Source organism: Alternaria postmessia, assembly GCF_024291825.1.
Source record: "Alternaria postmessia strain BMP 2775 chromosome Unknown scaffold_16, whole genome shotgun sequence".
NCBI classification, from domain to species: domain Eukaryota; kingdom Fungi; phylum Ascomycota; class Dothideomycetes; order Pleosporales; family Pleosporaceae; genus Alternaria; species Alternaria postmessia.
Window position 1 is genome coordinate 137,430 of NW_026260089.1, and position 14,083 is coordinate 151,512.

General features: G+C 52.8%; 4 protein-coding genes across 4 annotated transcripts; all 4 read left to right on the plus strand.

The window, feature by feature from the left end:
• Nucleotides 1-212: 212 nt before the first annotated feature.
• Nucleotides 213-2,375, plus strand: J4E82_003639 (uncharacterized protein; the record flags this gene model as incomplete). The annotated part of the gene is made up of 2 exons (XM_051729923.1): nt 213-431; nt 639-2,375. The coding sequence occupies 2 exons, from the start codon at nt 213-215 to the stop codon at nt 2,373-2,375; spliced, it is 1,956 nt and encodes a 651-aa protein (XP_051590247.1).
• Nucleotides 2,376-3,990: 1,615 nt separating this feature from the next.
• J4E82_003640 (uncharacterized protein) lies at nt 3,991-6,216 on the plus strand (the record flags this gene model as incomplete). Its single annotated transcript, XM_051729924.1, has 2 exons — nt 3,991-4,395; nt 4,834-6,216. The coding sequence occupies 2 exons, from the start codon at nt 3,991-3,993 to the stop codon at nt 6,214-6,216; spliced, it is 1,788 nt and encodes a 595-aa protein (XP_051590248.1).
• A 1,959-nt stretch (nt 6,217-8,175) lies between these two features.
• Nucleotides 8,176-8,861, plus strand: J4E82_003641 (uncharacterized protein; the record flags this gene model as incomplete). Its single annotated transcript, XM_051729925.1, has 2 exons — nt 8,176-8,259; nt 8,403-8,861. 2 exons carry the CDS (start codon nt 8,176-8,178, stop codon nt 8,859-8,861), a joined length of 543 nt encoding a protein of 180 aa, XP_051590249.1.
• Nucleotides 8,862-10,817: 1,956 nt separating this feature from the next.
• Nucleotides 10,818-12,605, plus strand: J4E82_003642 (uncharacterized protein; the record flags this gene model as incomplete). Its single annotated transcript, XM_051729926.1, has 1 exon — nt 10,818-12,605. One exon carries the CDS (start codon nt 10,818-10,820, stop codon nt 12,603-12,605), a length of 1,788 nt encoding a protein of 595 aa, XP_051590250.1.
• Between the last annotated feature and the right edge of the window lie 1,478 nt (nt 12,606-14,083).

Here is a 14,083-nt window from a genome sequence, read left to right on the forward strand (position 1 = left end):
AATTCATCCACTCAGGCCTGGTTTCCCCCACTAGCTCCCACCACTCGAGCAGCAGACGACGCGGGGAGGACGAGCTGGGGACCTCTAGTGAAGCCCCGCGACCACCACCACAACAAACAAGCGCAGCAGACCCTGGCACTGGGAATCTCCCCAGACCCCGCCCGCCCCGAAGAGCCTCTACCAGCAGTTCGAGGCCGCCCCCACCGCGACGCATGGCCAGCTCAACCGACGAGTCGTCCGAATACGACTCTGGCCCCCGCAGCCGAATGGAAGACTACCACGCGGCGCATAGCGGGAGAGGTGCGCCTGCGCCTGCAACTCCAGGAGCAGATGGAGATAAGGAGGACCTGTTTCTGAACATTGCCGCAGACAGCGCGCCCAAGCCCCAGCGCCCAGCAGAGTCCGCAGCAGCGCGCGTCGATCGATTGAAGGTGAGCGCCCCAGTCCGCGCAGACAACATGTACGAGCGCATAGAGTTCAGCAAGAGAACGCTGTATCCGGCGGATGCACCTGCTGCTTGTACGCCATCCGTACCTACACGCGTTCACTGCCTCCATGCGCAATATGCCGTCTCCTCCATGCCTTTTGTCTCTTCACAAGCTGTATCCTATGCAAGACCCTGGTGCTAACTACAACAGTCACGAGTGGCCCGAGTCAACAACCGGCAGTCGCTCCCCTCTGCGCTGCAGTCGCCCTCGCCCGTGCAGTCGACCTCAGTGACACCAACAACAACAAGCCGCATACCCTCCGCTGTTGCCCTGGAAGCCAGGTCGAGCGGCATACGTCGGTCATCGCTTTTGCCTACTCCCTCCAGATACGAGCGATCCCCAAACTCGCCTGCGCCTGACGCAATACGAACCCGGGATCTCAACCACAAAGCCTCCTTCACCTCATCACGAAGAGACGCAGAGCTCTCCCCACGCGACTTCCTAGCCCAGTTCTCAAACTCGTCCAGACGACCATCTCAGCCTGAGGTGCAACACACGCCGCCAAGTCGCACCCCAGCATACCCTTACAGGCCGTCAAACCTGTCACACGAGCCACGGACGCCCCAAGTGGAGACGTCGTTTGAGGCTGGTTCACGCGCCGATGGTACCGAGTCGCATGGCTCTACAGGGCCTGCTGCGTCTGTGTGGGACGAGCTGGACGAGTTGAAGTCCAGGATACGGAAGATCGAGATGGGCGGCAAGATACCATCGACATCAGGCGCCATCGTGAATCAAGCTTCGGCTTCGGCTTCGGCCGATCGTCCACGAACAGCCAATACTTCAGCTACGACAGTGTCCTCTTCACCAAACCAGCAGCGCAAATCGAACCCGTCACCCTCTGAGTCGACAGTGGGCAGTAATACACCTAACAACAGCAAGACACACCCTCTGCTGCGGGACGCTCTCAGCAAAGCTAGGCAGCATGTCTCTCCAGCTGTGTACCGCACCCTAGAATCGACCGCGACAGAAGCACTCGCGTTGGCAGAGATGAGCGGCAGTGCGGGACCGCAGGGCACACTCCATTCTGCTAGCTCCATCATCAACGGCTCTGTAGTGTCGGATCGCCAGGTCCGTCGCAAAGCCGACAACCTCTGCCGTAGTCTTACAGAGCTCTGTATAGCTCTATGTGACACCAAAACTGGTCTTGCCAGTCCAGCCTTCCGATCAAATACAGCCACAATATCACGCAGGCCAAGCGTACAATTCAATGGCGATTCGCCGACAATCCGACAAAGCATCGAACCCGAAAGCAACACATTGACTGGCGTCAGCCCTAGCAGAGCCATGTCACGCATCGAGGCTCGAAGGACCAGTATGCTTATTCCTGAACCCAATGGCAGCCAAAGAGGTAACAGCCAAGAACCTTACGACGACAGACACACTCCGTCGCGCATGCAGCGGGCAGGCACAAGCTTCCACCAGACACGCAACAGCGTGGATGAGGAAGATGAGGACCCAATATTTCGTGCGCCATCCCGTGCAATGACCTCCATCGATTTTAGAGCCCGTCATGGTGGTCAGAGTCAAGCAGACAACAAAAATCGATTCAGCAGACAGTACACATCTCGCGAGCCAATGCCTGACCTACAACCATCACCTGCGCTCCAAACTACCGCTAGTTTGCGTCGGCCCAGTGTCTCAAGTAGTACGCCCTCGAATGAGCATAGTCTACTATTCCGGGACGGTCAGAGCCGCTACGGTCACAACTTAGGTCGTGAAGGCTCGCCAGCCAACTACGAGAAGACCTTGACAGGGGGTTTACGACCACGAGCGCAATTGAATGTTGCTCGGAATCCGAACAACAGACACTCAGTGGGCGGTGTGTCGGATATTGGGCGTAGCGTGAGCTTAGGCAGGCGACTGAGGGGAACAAGTATCGGAGAGTGAGCAAGATGTAGCTCTCGACTTCCTTGAGCTTGTGTTGACGTTTTACGTTACCCTATTAGCTTATCCAGCCTCCTCGTTGACCGGCGTGTAGTCACGCCGCGACTGACGTATCTGAGGCCAGATTCGCCATGGGCATACCAGCAGCGGCGCATCACACAAAGCCGAACAACAAACAAGACCTAGAATCAGACGCTCATAGGAGCATACTGGGAACGAACATGTGCAGTCAGCCTCGCGAGGCATGCTACGTCTAGGCGATTCACCATTGTGAAGTTTCAAAAACATTGTGAGAGAAAACTGTTCTCATGACTTGCATTTTTTGCCATCAAGGGCCAACTGCGGAAGCATTTGTTATCAGCGTTTCAGCACGTAAAAGGACAGCGTGTGAGCGCAGGATCGATCACCGTTCATCTCATGATCTCGAATTTCTTCCTTTTTTTCCTTTCTTTAGTTCATATACCAACACCAGATCGTTTTCCTTGCTTTCCTCGCTTTCCTCTCTCTTCAAAACATAGGTATTGAGACTCTGTGTACATAGCATCTACCAAAACAGCCTTTCTTCTGTGTAGATCGAACGTGGATGAACTACAAATAATTCGCCGAACAAAAGCTAATGACTCTTGAAGATCACACGTCATTGCCAGAGCAAGCTTTGTGAAGAACATGTGACGAGCAAGCTCTCACGCATGCTTTGACGTTACTCTTAAAACCAGGTTCTTACCACTCAGTTGCTCTCAGGACCAAGCAACCTCACAATATCGCGGCAAAGCAGTCATAGATCTTGGGAACATGGACTTTCTGTTCGCACACCAGCTTTTCGAAGACTTCTGCTACTGGCCCTGATCCGCACGTTGAGTCGCATCCTACTACGGACACCGTACAGATGGGATCACTACCGCATTGCCGATTGGTGATTGCTCCTTTGATGAGTAGCTTCCAAGGGTCCTTGTGGGTCGTCATGTGATGCTAACCATTCACAAGGGCCTCGTACCTGCCTTATAGAGATATGTGCGCTGTTGCCTTATATTACCGACATAGCCTAGTCTTGCGAAACCGTGGCTCAGACATACTGAATTTCCACGCTGAAATTCATGAAAAGCGGTGCGTACGTTGATAAAGAGCGTAATCTCCCTTTCAACACTGTCACTCACTATCCTCGCTAAGTGCTCACCGTCCATGCAACAGCAGTGTGAAACAACGACATTTCCTGCGTTGAAGCAAACTACTTTCTGAAAGCGCACCAGCCCACATTCACTCTTTTAGACACTTTTGGGTTCTGGCTATGACGCAGTTGCACTCGCATCCTACTTCGAGTTCCTCTCACGTACCTAGTTCTTCACGACCAAGATATACCACGACAACAGCACCTCTCTCCCACACCACCACTCACATTTCGCGCCCAAACAACGCAAATCCGCACCCAAACTCAGTTTCAACTACAGCAAACTCGCGATCAAGCGCATCCCTAATTGCTCCAGTGCTTGAGCAAGCAGTGATTGTTACTTCGCGGCCACTTGCAGGCTATCACATCGCGCAGGTCGCCACAACTTCCGACCTTATATACTCTACAATTTCAACCAGCAACGTCGGATCCAGGAAACGAAGCCACGACATCATGGTGGAGCAAAATGAGGTTTCTGACGAGCGCATGCCTGCCCAGGTCACCGCGCAGGTCGCGCTTACTTCATCAGAGCAGTCTGTCCCACATCCAAGCTCTTCTTCCCCGTCACAATTAACTGCCGGATCGCAATCACTTGTACCTACTGCCGTGCCCATATCCACGAGCCAGCCTGACTCTGATTCATGTTTGAATTCATCTGCGGTCGATATTGATTTCTCTCAGGGCGCGGAGCCACATATCGAGTCAAAACGACTGGCATCTCCACCGGTTCAGAGTGACCCCACGACGGATCTGCAACTTCTGGGTGATACACACAAGCGTTCGCGATCACAAGAGGAGAAACACGCTGGTTCTGCCATGCCCATAACTCCATCCTTCCTTGATGATCTCGGCAACGAGGTAAGTACGACGCCTCCGCTGTTGGAGCAGATAGCAACACCAAGATCATCACCAGATGGATCCGCTGGACGGCTCACCCTGTCGACTGCAGCTCCGTCCTCTAGTCGGACGCCCTCTGCTCTGCAGATCTTCGAGTCTCGCAGCAACCAAGCAAGACAGGAGCATTTTAGACGGACTAAGATTTTCCACAAGACACGTTGTTCGATGATGTGTCAGACAAAGAGGATGCTCGTGTTTGCCTCCCGTGGATTCGAACGTGGAAGTCTACCTACGAGGCAGACAAAGCCTCCTCTATTGAAGCGGCGTCACAGCATCGATGTGAACACTACCGAGAACTGGGAGACACGAAATTTTTCTTGCTGGCTACATTTTCATATGAAGGTAGACGATTTGCAGCCACTGCTTCATATTTCTGCGTGGCCGACTAACATTGTACAGCAAGATCGTCTTTGCCCACAGACCTCAGAGACAGAAATTCCCTACGTTACGTTAACGCAATATTCACTTCCTGATCCCCGTCGATATGCTGCTTTTGTTCCAGTGTTCTATACTGAGATTCCTCACAACACTGAAAATTTCCTTGAGCTCGGGGACGTCACCTTACAAAACGACGCCTTTCACTATATTGGCGCTACCTGTTACGCCTTGTCTGGTATGGAAGTCTGGATGCGTGGCGAGAGTCTGGATATGGCTCTTGAAGTACTCCGCCGTGATGAAGATTGCGACACTTACGGTATCGACATTGCCAATTCCACTGTGGCCCAGATCTGCTGTTTCGCCTCAAACGGTATAGATGGCCCTTCAGGAGAATACGACCAGTATAGGACACGTTACAACAACAAGAACTGGATCATCGTTATTTGCAACGATGGCATGGGTGGTATCGAGAACGATGGAACCAGCGGATCACATTGGTCTATGGTGGCCATGGACAGGATCTCGAAGAATGCGTACTACTACGACTCGTTGTGGGTTGATCGGCACGAATACCAGACCTTGGGTCGCAACATCTCCCTCGGTATGCTCAACATCCTCGGCGAAGACATTTCTCTATGGACCTACCTCATACAGCTCGAGAGCCCCGATCAGAGCTTTGACAACTTGTTCAAACAGGATGGAGGTGCCTGCGGACCCTTTGTGTACAAGATGACGCAAATCTTGATCAGATATATCAAAAGTCAGCAATCATTGGGTGTGGAACGATTGAGTCTGGCTGTAAACCACGCATGGGTGACGCAGGTATTCTCACCGCAATTCCATTCGGGTGTTGTCCGCCGCGAGATGCAGGACAGTATCCTTCGTTGGCACCATATCACCAGAGCCGCGGCGTCCGCAGACCGTCACGACTACCAGGCTATCCAAGATACAGATGCTATTCTGGATGATGGGCCAGTCGTCTCGTTCGAGATCCCGCCGAAGCCACGGCTTCCGGTTCTGCGTCGAACTCACTACACTAATAAGCTCTCAAGGTCACACCATATCAGGCGTGGCTGCTCCAGCGGTACCAACTACCATGACCCCATTGATTTGGACGATAGCGACGAAAACTGGACCATGGGTAACAGCAGCGACAACAGTACTGCAGGATCCTCAAGTGGTGGTACCGTAATCATTGGACATGAAGTTCTCTGGGAAGACGCAGGCGTCGATACAGCTATGGACGAGGAAAAGCTTTTTCCTGTCCTCGACAGCGGTATTCAGCTTATTGAAGCAACTGATGACGTCCAAGACGAACATACGCCTGTTCGTCTGCAGAGAGTCGTCAACCCAACGGAGCCTGTCGACGCGGAGGAAGGACCTAGTGTGACCAGGCTTGATTGAGAGCCTAACAACGTTTCTAGGAGCAATATCTGATCTTGATCACATGATAACAGGTGTTCATCTTGACGATACCTTAATAGCTAGGTTTCAATTTCACCGCCGCGCTCGGAACGATTAGGTTTGTACCAAGACTCGCGCACTGAACAACTTATCACGCAACTCGCCGACGAAACAGAACGCGTTTACGATTGTTTCTTTGTCTTTTATGAGAGTAGTTTTTCCCTTAATTGCTTTCTTTTGAAGCGTTACCTGGCCTTGGCAACCACTTGATGGTTATCGCGTCGGATTTGGGTTGTAATGAATGGCAGTGGCGCATCAAAACGGGTCACTATTTCGATATGGGGACGGACACCGGAAAGTCAAAACATTCTGCAGAGGTGCCGGAGGGGGGTATCTATGGTTGCGTCGTGAAGTTAAGATACCACTAAGCTGGACGTTCATATGGGTTGTTCTCACGGGTTGTACAGATGTTTATGGCTTCGCGGTACGAAACCAGATGAAACAAAAAAGATGCAGAAAAAGGAGTTTGAGGCAAGACAGCCAATACAAAAAAGTTTGAGATAGATTCCTATTTCCAATTCTGCTATGTTGTAATATGCATAGGTGAAGTTGCTGAAATTGAAGCATACCTTCCTGTAATGGAACAAAGTCCCTGTCGGTACTAGGCTGAGCAGCAGCGTTCGCGAGAAATAGCTTTCACGCTTTCCCAGCGATCAACAGCCTACTGAACTTACCGAATTAGGAAATAGCAAGGCTAGAATCGCCATCGCCATCGCCATCGCCATCCCAACCACATCAAGATCCTGTTTTTTGCCCATCTGTCCCGTCATCCCCAACCACCTCGCCAACCACCGCAGATCATGCGGCTGAACTCGCCATCGCCATCGAACATCGCAAGCGTAGTTGCGCAAAGTAGTGGCGGTGGCAAAACTGCAGCCGAGGTGCGGCGAACAACGACCCCGGGAAGGCGAAGATGTCGTGCTGCGGATGTACCTGTCGGTCTTGTCTATCACTCAGGGACAAAACAGGGGACTTGCCGTTTGACTAAGGGTTAGCCATGTTGATCCGCTTGCGAAGCTGATGCGAACAAGAGAAAAAGCAATCATGATGCTGGTTTCGGGAGTCGTGGAACGGAGGTGACGTAACCGTGATCCAGACCCAGCCTAACGTGACCCCCTAACCAGACTTTGTGTGTATGTGTGTATGTTTGTTAGCCTTGATCGTAATATTGATCGAAAACGGACTGCTAAGCGCGAAACCCGATGATACTACTGAATGTCTACCACACGGCGCAAAACGCGTGTTGTCTGTATATCAGATACGCACAATCAGACGCCCAAGTTGCCGCCCGGCGACGTATTGATTCACGCAGGTGACCTGACGAACCAAGGAAGCTATACCGAATTGAAAAGAAAGGTTGAATGGCTTGAGAAGCAAGATTTTGAGGCGAAGATTGTGATCGCTGGTATGAAGAAATATGCTCTTTACTTTGCAAGAGGAGACTGCTGATACTCGAGGCAAAAGGAAACCACGACATCACACTTGACAAACCGTTCTTTGAAGAAAACAAAGCATCGTGGAAATGGCCTGGCTTTCAAGATACAGAGGCGTGTAGGAAGTTGTTGACGGAATCTAAATCGATTACTTACCTTGAGAATGAGTCTACGACGGTACGACTTCCAAGACGAGGAACGTGGTTTACTGTCTTTGGCAGTCCGTGTACGCCCAAGCAGCAACTGGCGGATTGGGCTTTTCAATACGAACCCAATGAGGCAGAGAAAGTGTGGAACAGAATTCCAAATGGCGTGGATATAGTAGTTACTCATACACCGCCAATGGGGCAATGCGACGGAGTAGGAGCAAGTAGGCAACAGAAAGATGGAAGGTCAGGATGCCCAGCCTTGTTAAGAAGATTAGAGATAGTCAGGCCGATGCTGAACATCTGTGGACACATACACAATGGACGAGGGGTGGAGACGGTACAATGGAGAAGAAGATCTTCCTCTCTACAGCTACATGGACAACCCACAACTATGGATAGCGGTACCCTAGTTTCAAGCGTGCAGTTCTGGAACGACCCAGGAGCCTCGAGCAAGAAACTTTCTCTAGTCGATTTGACGACGATGCGGGCGAGAGCAGGGCGTGGTTCGGGCTGCGACCACACAAGCTTGACACGTCAATTGCAGCCTGACTCGCGATGCGACCATCTTCAAGGCCAGCCTGATGCGTCGTTTGCACCGGATCAGACAGGGCATAAGCCCCCATCCGGTGGAGATGCGAAGGGTGAGAAGCTTAACCCAACAGCGAGCCTCACTGACGTTGCCCTGCGGGACAGTGAGGCGCTGTGGGGTGGTAGTGGAGGTAAGGCAGGAGGGGGCGGTGGATTAGAGCATCACGATGAGAGCGATACCGGACATGGGTGTCCTGACGAGGCTACTCAGTATATCGCAGAACGACCGAGGGGTATGCCTCCATCAGGGACGGAAGTGGCGCGTAGCCAGACTACAGTGATCAACGCAGCGTATCTGGGCCCGAGAGTTGCTGGCAAAACGTCGGTTGTGTACAACAAGCCGATAGTCGTCGATGTTGAGCTTCCCGTATGGGGCTCTTTGGACGAGCCAAGTGAGGTATACCCTCAGGGCTAATGTGAGATGACGGGTTGACTGCAGCGTGCCTGGCCCAAATGATCTCATATTCTACCAGCGAACGACACTCTAGAACCAACACCTACATCATTCTGCTTGCTGTTTAATACATACTGTGTGCTATCTCACTTGTTTCATGCAATGGTGGAGGACCACGTAGGAGGACCTGCTTTGACGGACTGTGAGCTGACCATGTCACGATTGGGTGTGACATACAGTAGTGCCCCGCCTAACCCCGCATAAGCGTATCTTATCGTCCATTCAGGCCGCGGGCTAACGTCTGCCAGTCGGGACGGATCGAGTGGCAGCAAATCTGTGTCTTCTCACATGGCATGGGATGGAAAAATTGCTGACTTGCGACGCAACCGCCGTGCCCTGACCCGAGTTGAGACACGACACAGGGATGCCCCTCAGCAGGGTGCATAGTAGATGGAGTGATGTGCGGAGGATGTGCAGAAGCTGTGCCGAGTGCCCGGTGACTGCTGTCGTCTGAGTTGAGGTAGACAAGTGTCTCGGAAGCTACAGAAGAGAGTTTGCTTGGTTGCATCTCGAATGTGACGAGACGCTTCTCGATTTGTGCTCTGTGCTTGACTTGTACCCTATCTGTGCAGCCGGATTCGTCATGTCTTGTAAATGCTCATGGTGGGGTTGGGTGAGCATTTCTCAAATGGTGTGGTCACTTGGGGCTTGGGTGGTCATGCAGGCTGTACGGGTTGATCCTATCAGATGCGGTCCGCCAGAAAGTCTCGAAACAGTCCATGTGGCCGCTTTGGGGCTTGATTGGAGAGGGTGTTTCGTAGCCGCCGCGGCCGACAGGTCGACCTGCAGCGTGCTCATGTGAAGCAACGGACAGCGGCTTGCGCGATGCGATGCGATGGGACACGATGATGGTGGCTCAGAGCGGGGGCTAGGACAGTCGAGGAGCAGCTGTGACGACTCTTCAGCCGTGGACGAGTTTGGTAGGCGAGAGCTGGATAGCGTGGGTAGCGCATGCATGTGGACGCTGATGAAGCGTGCGGTGCAAAATAGACAAGTGCAAAGCCAGTCCGCAGCAACCCCCCGTTGACACAGGGATTCCCAGGACGGCTGTTGAAGCCTTGTGCATGCGAGCCTGATATAGTCACAACTGCACCCCCAAAGGCGTGCAGGCTGACTGCTCCCAACGCAATTCCCGTTGCACAATTCTATTCTTCGAAGCCCGAGTCTTCTGTTATTTTTCGATTCTTTGCGTCCAGACTACGCGGTGCGATCCCGACTATTGGCAGCCGGATCCTATTGGCATATTGGCATCGCTGAAACGGTGACGTCGCAAAGCAGCTGCACCCACACCGCAAGTCCACCAAGCAGCGCAATCGACGCTGCCGGGCAACCACGAGGCAGCTAGAGGCGGGAGAGAGCAAGAGAAGAAGAAGATCGCACAGCCTCACTATTGTCACCGACTTGTCGTCCGGGTAGCTTGTTTTCTTGATAATTTCTTTGTCCAGATTCTTTGATCCGAAATTTTTGTCGCTTTGCCACGACCTTCCGCCGTCTTCGATCCGCCGCCAGTCTTGCCCGTCTCGCGTCTGTGTCCCTGAGCGGACCCACAATTCCTTAGGTCAGCAGATTCCAAGCCAGCCATCCTCGTCACCCCCGTCCCAGGAACACCCGCAGTCGCCCAAAGCTCTCACCACCGGCACATACTGCACCCGACTCTCCTTATAGGGCTCCCATACCGGCCCATCTGATTCCCATCGCTCTTGCTTTTGTTGCCGCCGCCGCCTATACAACAGATCCGGCCGCCCAACACCGCCACACCTCGCTTGCTCATCCATCAATCACATCCATTGACTCGCTTGGCCGCGTCCGCATGTGTCAGGTCTGAGTCGCAAGCAGTCGTTGCTGTCACACCACGTATAAAAGAGACACGATACCCCACACCCAGCTAGCAGCAATCCCCTCCCCACATTCACCGCCATGGACGAGCCCACGCCCGATCACTACAAGGCCCTGGGCCTCGACAACACCGCCGACGCCTCGACCATCAAGGCTACCTACCGCAAACTCGTCCTCAAGTGCCACCCGGACAAGGTGACCGACCCTGCCCTGAAGGAGCAGAAGCAGGAGGAGTTCCACAACATCCAGCAGGCCTACGAGTGCCTCATCGACCAAGAAAAGAGGTCCAAGTACGATGCACTAGTCAAGCTCGAGAAGCTGCGCAGCGAGCGAGCTGCTGCGAGAGGAGCCGCGCCGCGCGACAGGACTGCACGCTTCGATGTCCCCACACCAGGCGGTGCGTCCTTCGCCGCAAGCGGTCCTACCCGCTACACCACCGAACACCGTGCGCCAACCAACGCGCGCGACGAAGACGAGCGTTACTATGCACGATACCACACCACCCCGTCCAAACCAACTGCAGCTTCGAGATCCACTCGCGAGAAGGAGTCATCAAAGAGCTCCCGACACGCCAAGGAAGATAGATCGCGATCGGACCGCGAGAAAACGCGTGCCAAAGAATCTCGAAGCGACCGCAAATTCACCAGTGTTGACAGTGAGTCATCGTCGGACGAGAAGGCGCGCTACGAGGCAGCCTACAAGACCCGTACCGAGGAGGAGGCTGCTCGGCGCAGGGCAGAAGAACGTCGGACCTACGAAGACAACCGATATGCTGGCGCCGCCCAAGCTGTCCCTGCTGCACGCAAGATGAGCGTCCAGGAGCAGGAGGCGCTTCGCTACCAGCACAAGTCACGCGCCCAGGTCGAAGAGGAGATGTCTTCCCGTCCCTCACCAGCTAGGGCCTCTTCGCGTGACTACTTCAACGCTGAACCCCGCCTTCAACGACGAGACAGCGCCCGACCCGAGCCTGTCCGCAGGTCGTCTGCCCGGCCAGGCAAGGAGAGACCGTCCATGACCCGCCGCGACACCGATCGTACCGATCGCGGTATCCCCGAGGTTGTCGAGTGGGCCGATGACAGATATGAGGAAAGACGAGTTCCCGGTTTCAAGCAGACGACCTCATCGCCGGCTGACCTTGCACGCGGAATGCCTCAGCGCTCGTACACTGATCGGTCAACACGACATGCCGAGAACACGCCACCGTCGTTAAGTCGGTCATCCACCATGCCCAACAGCATCCCACACGTCTCCTCGTCCTCACGGAGGAAGGAGTCCGTCACTCCTCGCGGACCTTCTAATCTTCGCGAGACCATGACATCAGAACAATACAGCAGTCCAGAGAAATACGCGAGTCCTGAGAGAGATGCCTTCCCTACTGTCCCACCTTCATCAACCGTCAAGACATACTATTACCCCGTTGCTGGAGGTGGCGTTTCTGCAGAAGCACCCTCTTCCACTCCTCGCCACGTCGTCCGCGAACCTACTAGCCGCCAACACCGTTCAAAGTCACCGATTGGTAAGCCCCCGATTGGTGCCAACCGTCCAACAGAGCCTGTTGCATACAAGACCGTCCCGCGGCCAACTATGCCAGGCCGCACCGACTCCAGTCGCACTGATGCCAGTCGCACCCTTTCGCCAAGTCGTGAAGACCGCGGACGCTCAGGACGACCCAAGCTCTATGGTGAAATTAGCGGCGAATCCCAACCCCGACACAGGGTACGCCAGTCGAGCATTGAACCCGAAAATGTTCAGTACAGTCGTAGATACGGTCCTGAAGATGTCAGATGGGCACCGAGATCTTCTGCCGACCCTGATAGGGGCTATGCTAGCAAACCACATCTTAGCAGGACTGCTACATATGTTTACTAGTAGTCTAGCGACAAGCACAAATAACAACACGAATACAGAGGCATTTCATTGCCACAGGATACCCCCAACTCCCGGCTATCGGATGAACAATCGGGATCATACTTTGGTTTCTACCTGGCGTTTCACGGTTCATATTCCTATCTCGTCTTGGTTTCGGTCATGGTTATTACTCACTCGACGCAAGTGCTGCGTTGGCGTTTGAGGAACGACTCTATGCTACTGTTCGTTTCCACTCGGAAACTACTCCTCCATCTCTGTACATTGCATATACATCGAAGCTGTTCTCAGGCTTCGATACTTCCATTCGTTCTTTCAACTTGAGCAAAGCTTCATGTTTTGATGACTCGGGTGGCTTTTACATTCGCTTATTATTATTATTTTTTGGCATCGCGGCATTTATACGTTCGCTTCCACACATGATACCACGAATTCTGGCATATTTGCACAGGGAAGGAGACACATAGTACATAGATTAAAGTAGTAACCTCAATGAGAGAAATCAAACAGATAACTTCAATTGGGTCCTACATATCATGTCAACCCTTACGTGATTTGAGTCAACAAATTGTCATCCTATCATGTCTTGTCTGTCGGCAAGACTAGTATGCAGATTCCTGCAGCCTTGACGTTGGATTTTGCAAAACGTAAATTAATCATCAGCACCACCCACCCGTCTCACAACACATTCCTGCGTTCCCAAATCTCACACCATACCCTCTTTCAACCCCACTCGTTCATGAGTGAGTAGTGACACACCCCATCGCGCTTATGTGTAATCGTGTAACCAGCCCAACGGCGATCTTGCAGCCTCTCATCTCTCAGAAAGGAACAGTTCTATATGCCGCAAAGCTGTACCGCGATGCAGGTAAGACGCATGTAAGCTTTTAGGTGTATTATGTAGGTAAGACGAGCAAGATTACCTCAGCCGTGTCTCGGGCTGAGCTAGCCTTGCCAGTCTCGCCTGCCTGTGTGGTACAAAGTACGAGCCTTTGCTTAGCCGCATCTGGCAGAAGATAACATGGTCAGATCATACGGAAGCGCAGGAGGCTGTCGTATAGACTACGCGGCAAGGGTGTTTCTGCGCGCTTTTAGGAAGATTACCCGGATCAGAGGCAGTCAAACGCTCCTAATAAGCTTTGAATGCATAACGCGGTGTAGGAGCAGCAAAGGATGACTTCGAGTATGTTGAATATATGTGTTCCATTCATTTACATAGCCTTTTCCACCCATCTGAAACCCTTATATGATCCACAAAGAGAAACGAAAAAGGAGAAAAGCCCAGGATATTTCGACCGCTCAACCCAAGTCGATCTTTGGGGATCAATCCAGATCTCTCGAAAGATCTCTCTCTCCACATAACGCCTTTCGCTAGCAAAGCTCGCCAAGCGAAACAGATACACACAAGAAAACAAAACCAAAGGATATGCAACCCAAGATACAATGTGGGTGCTTTCTGCCAGAGGACAGCGCTTTGCATG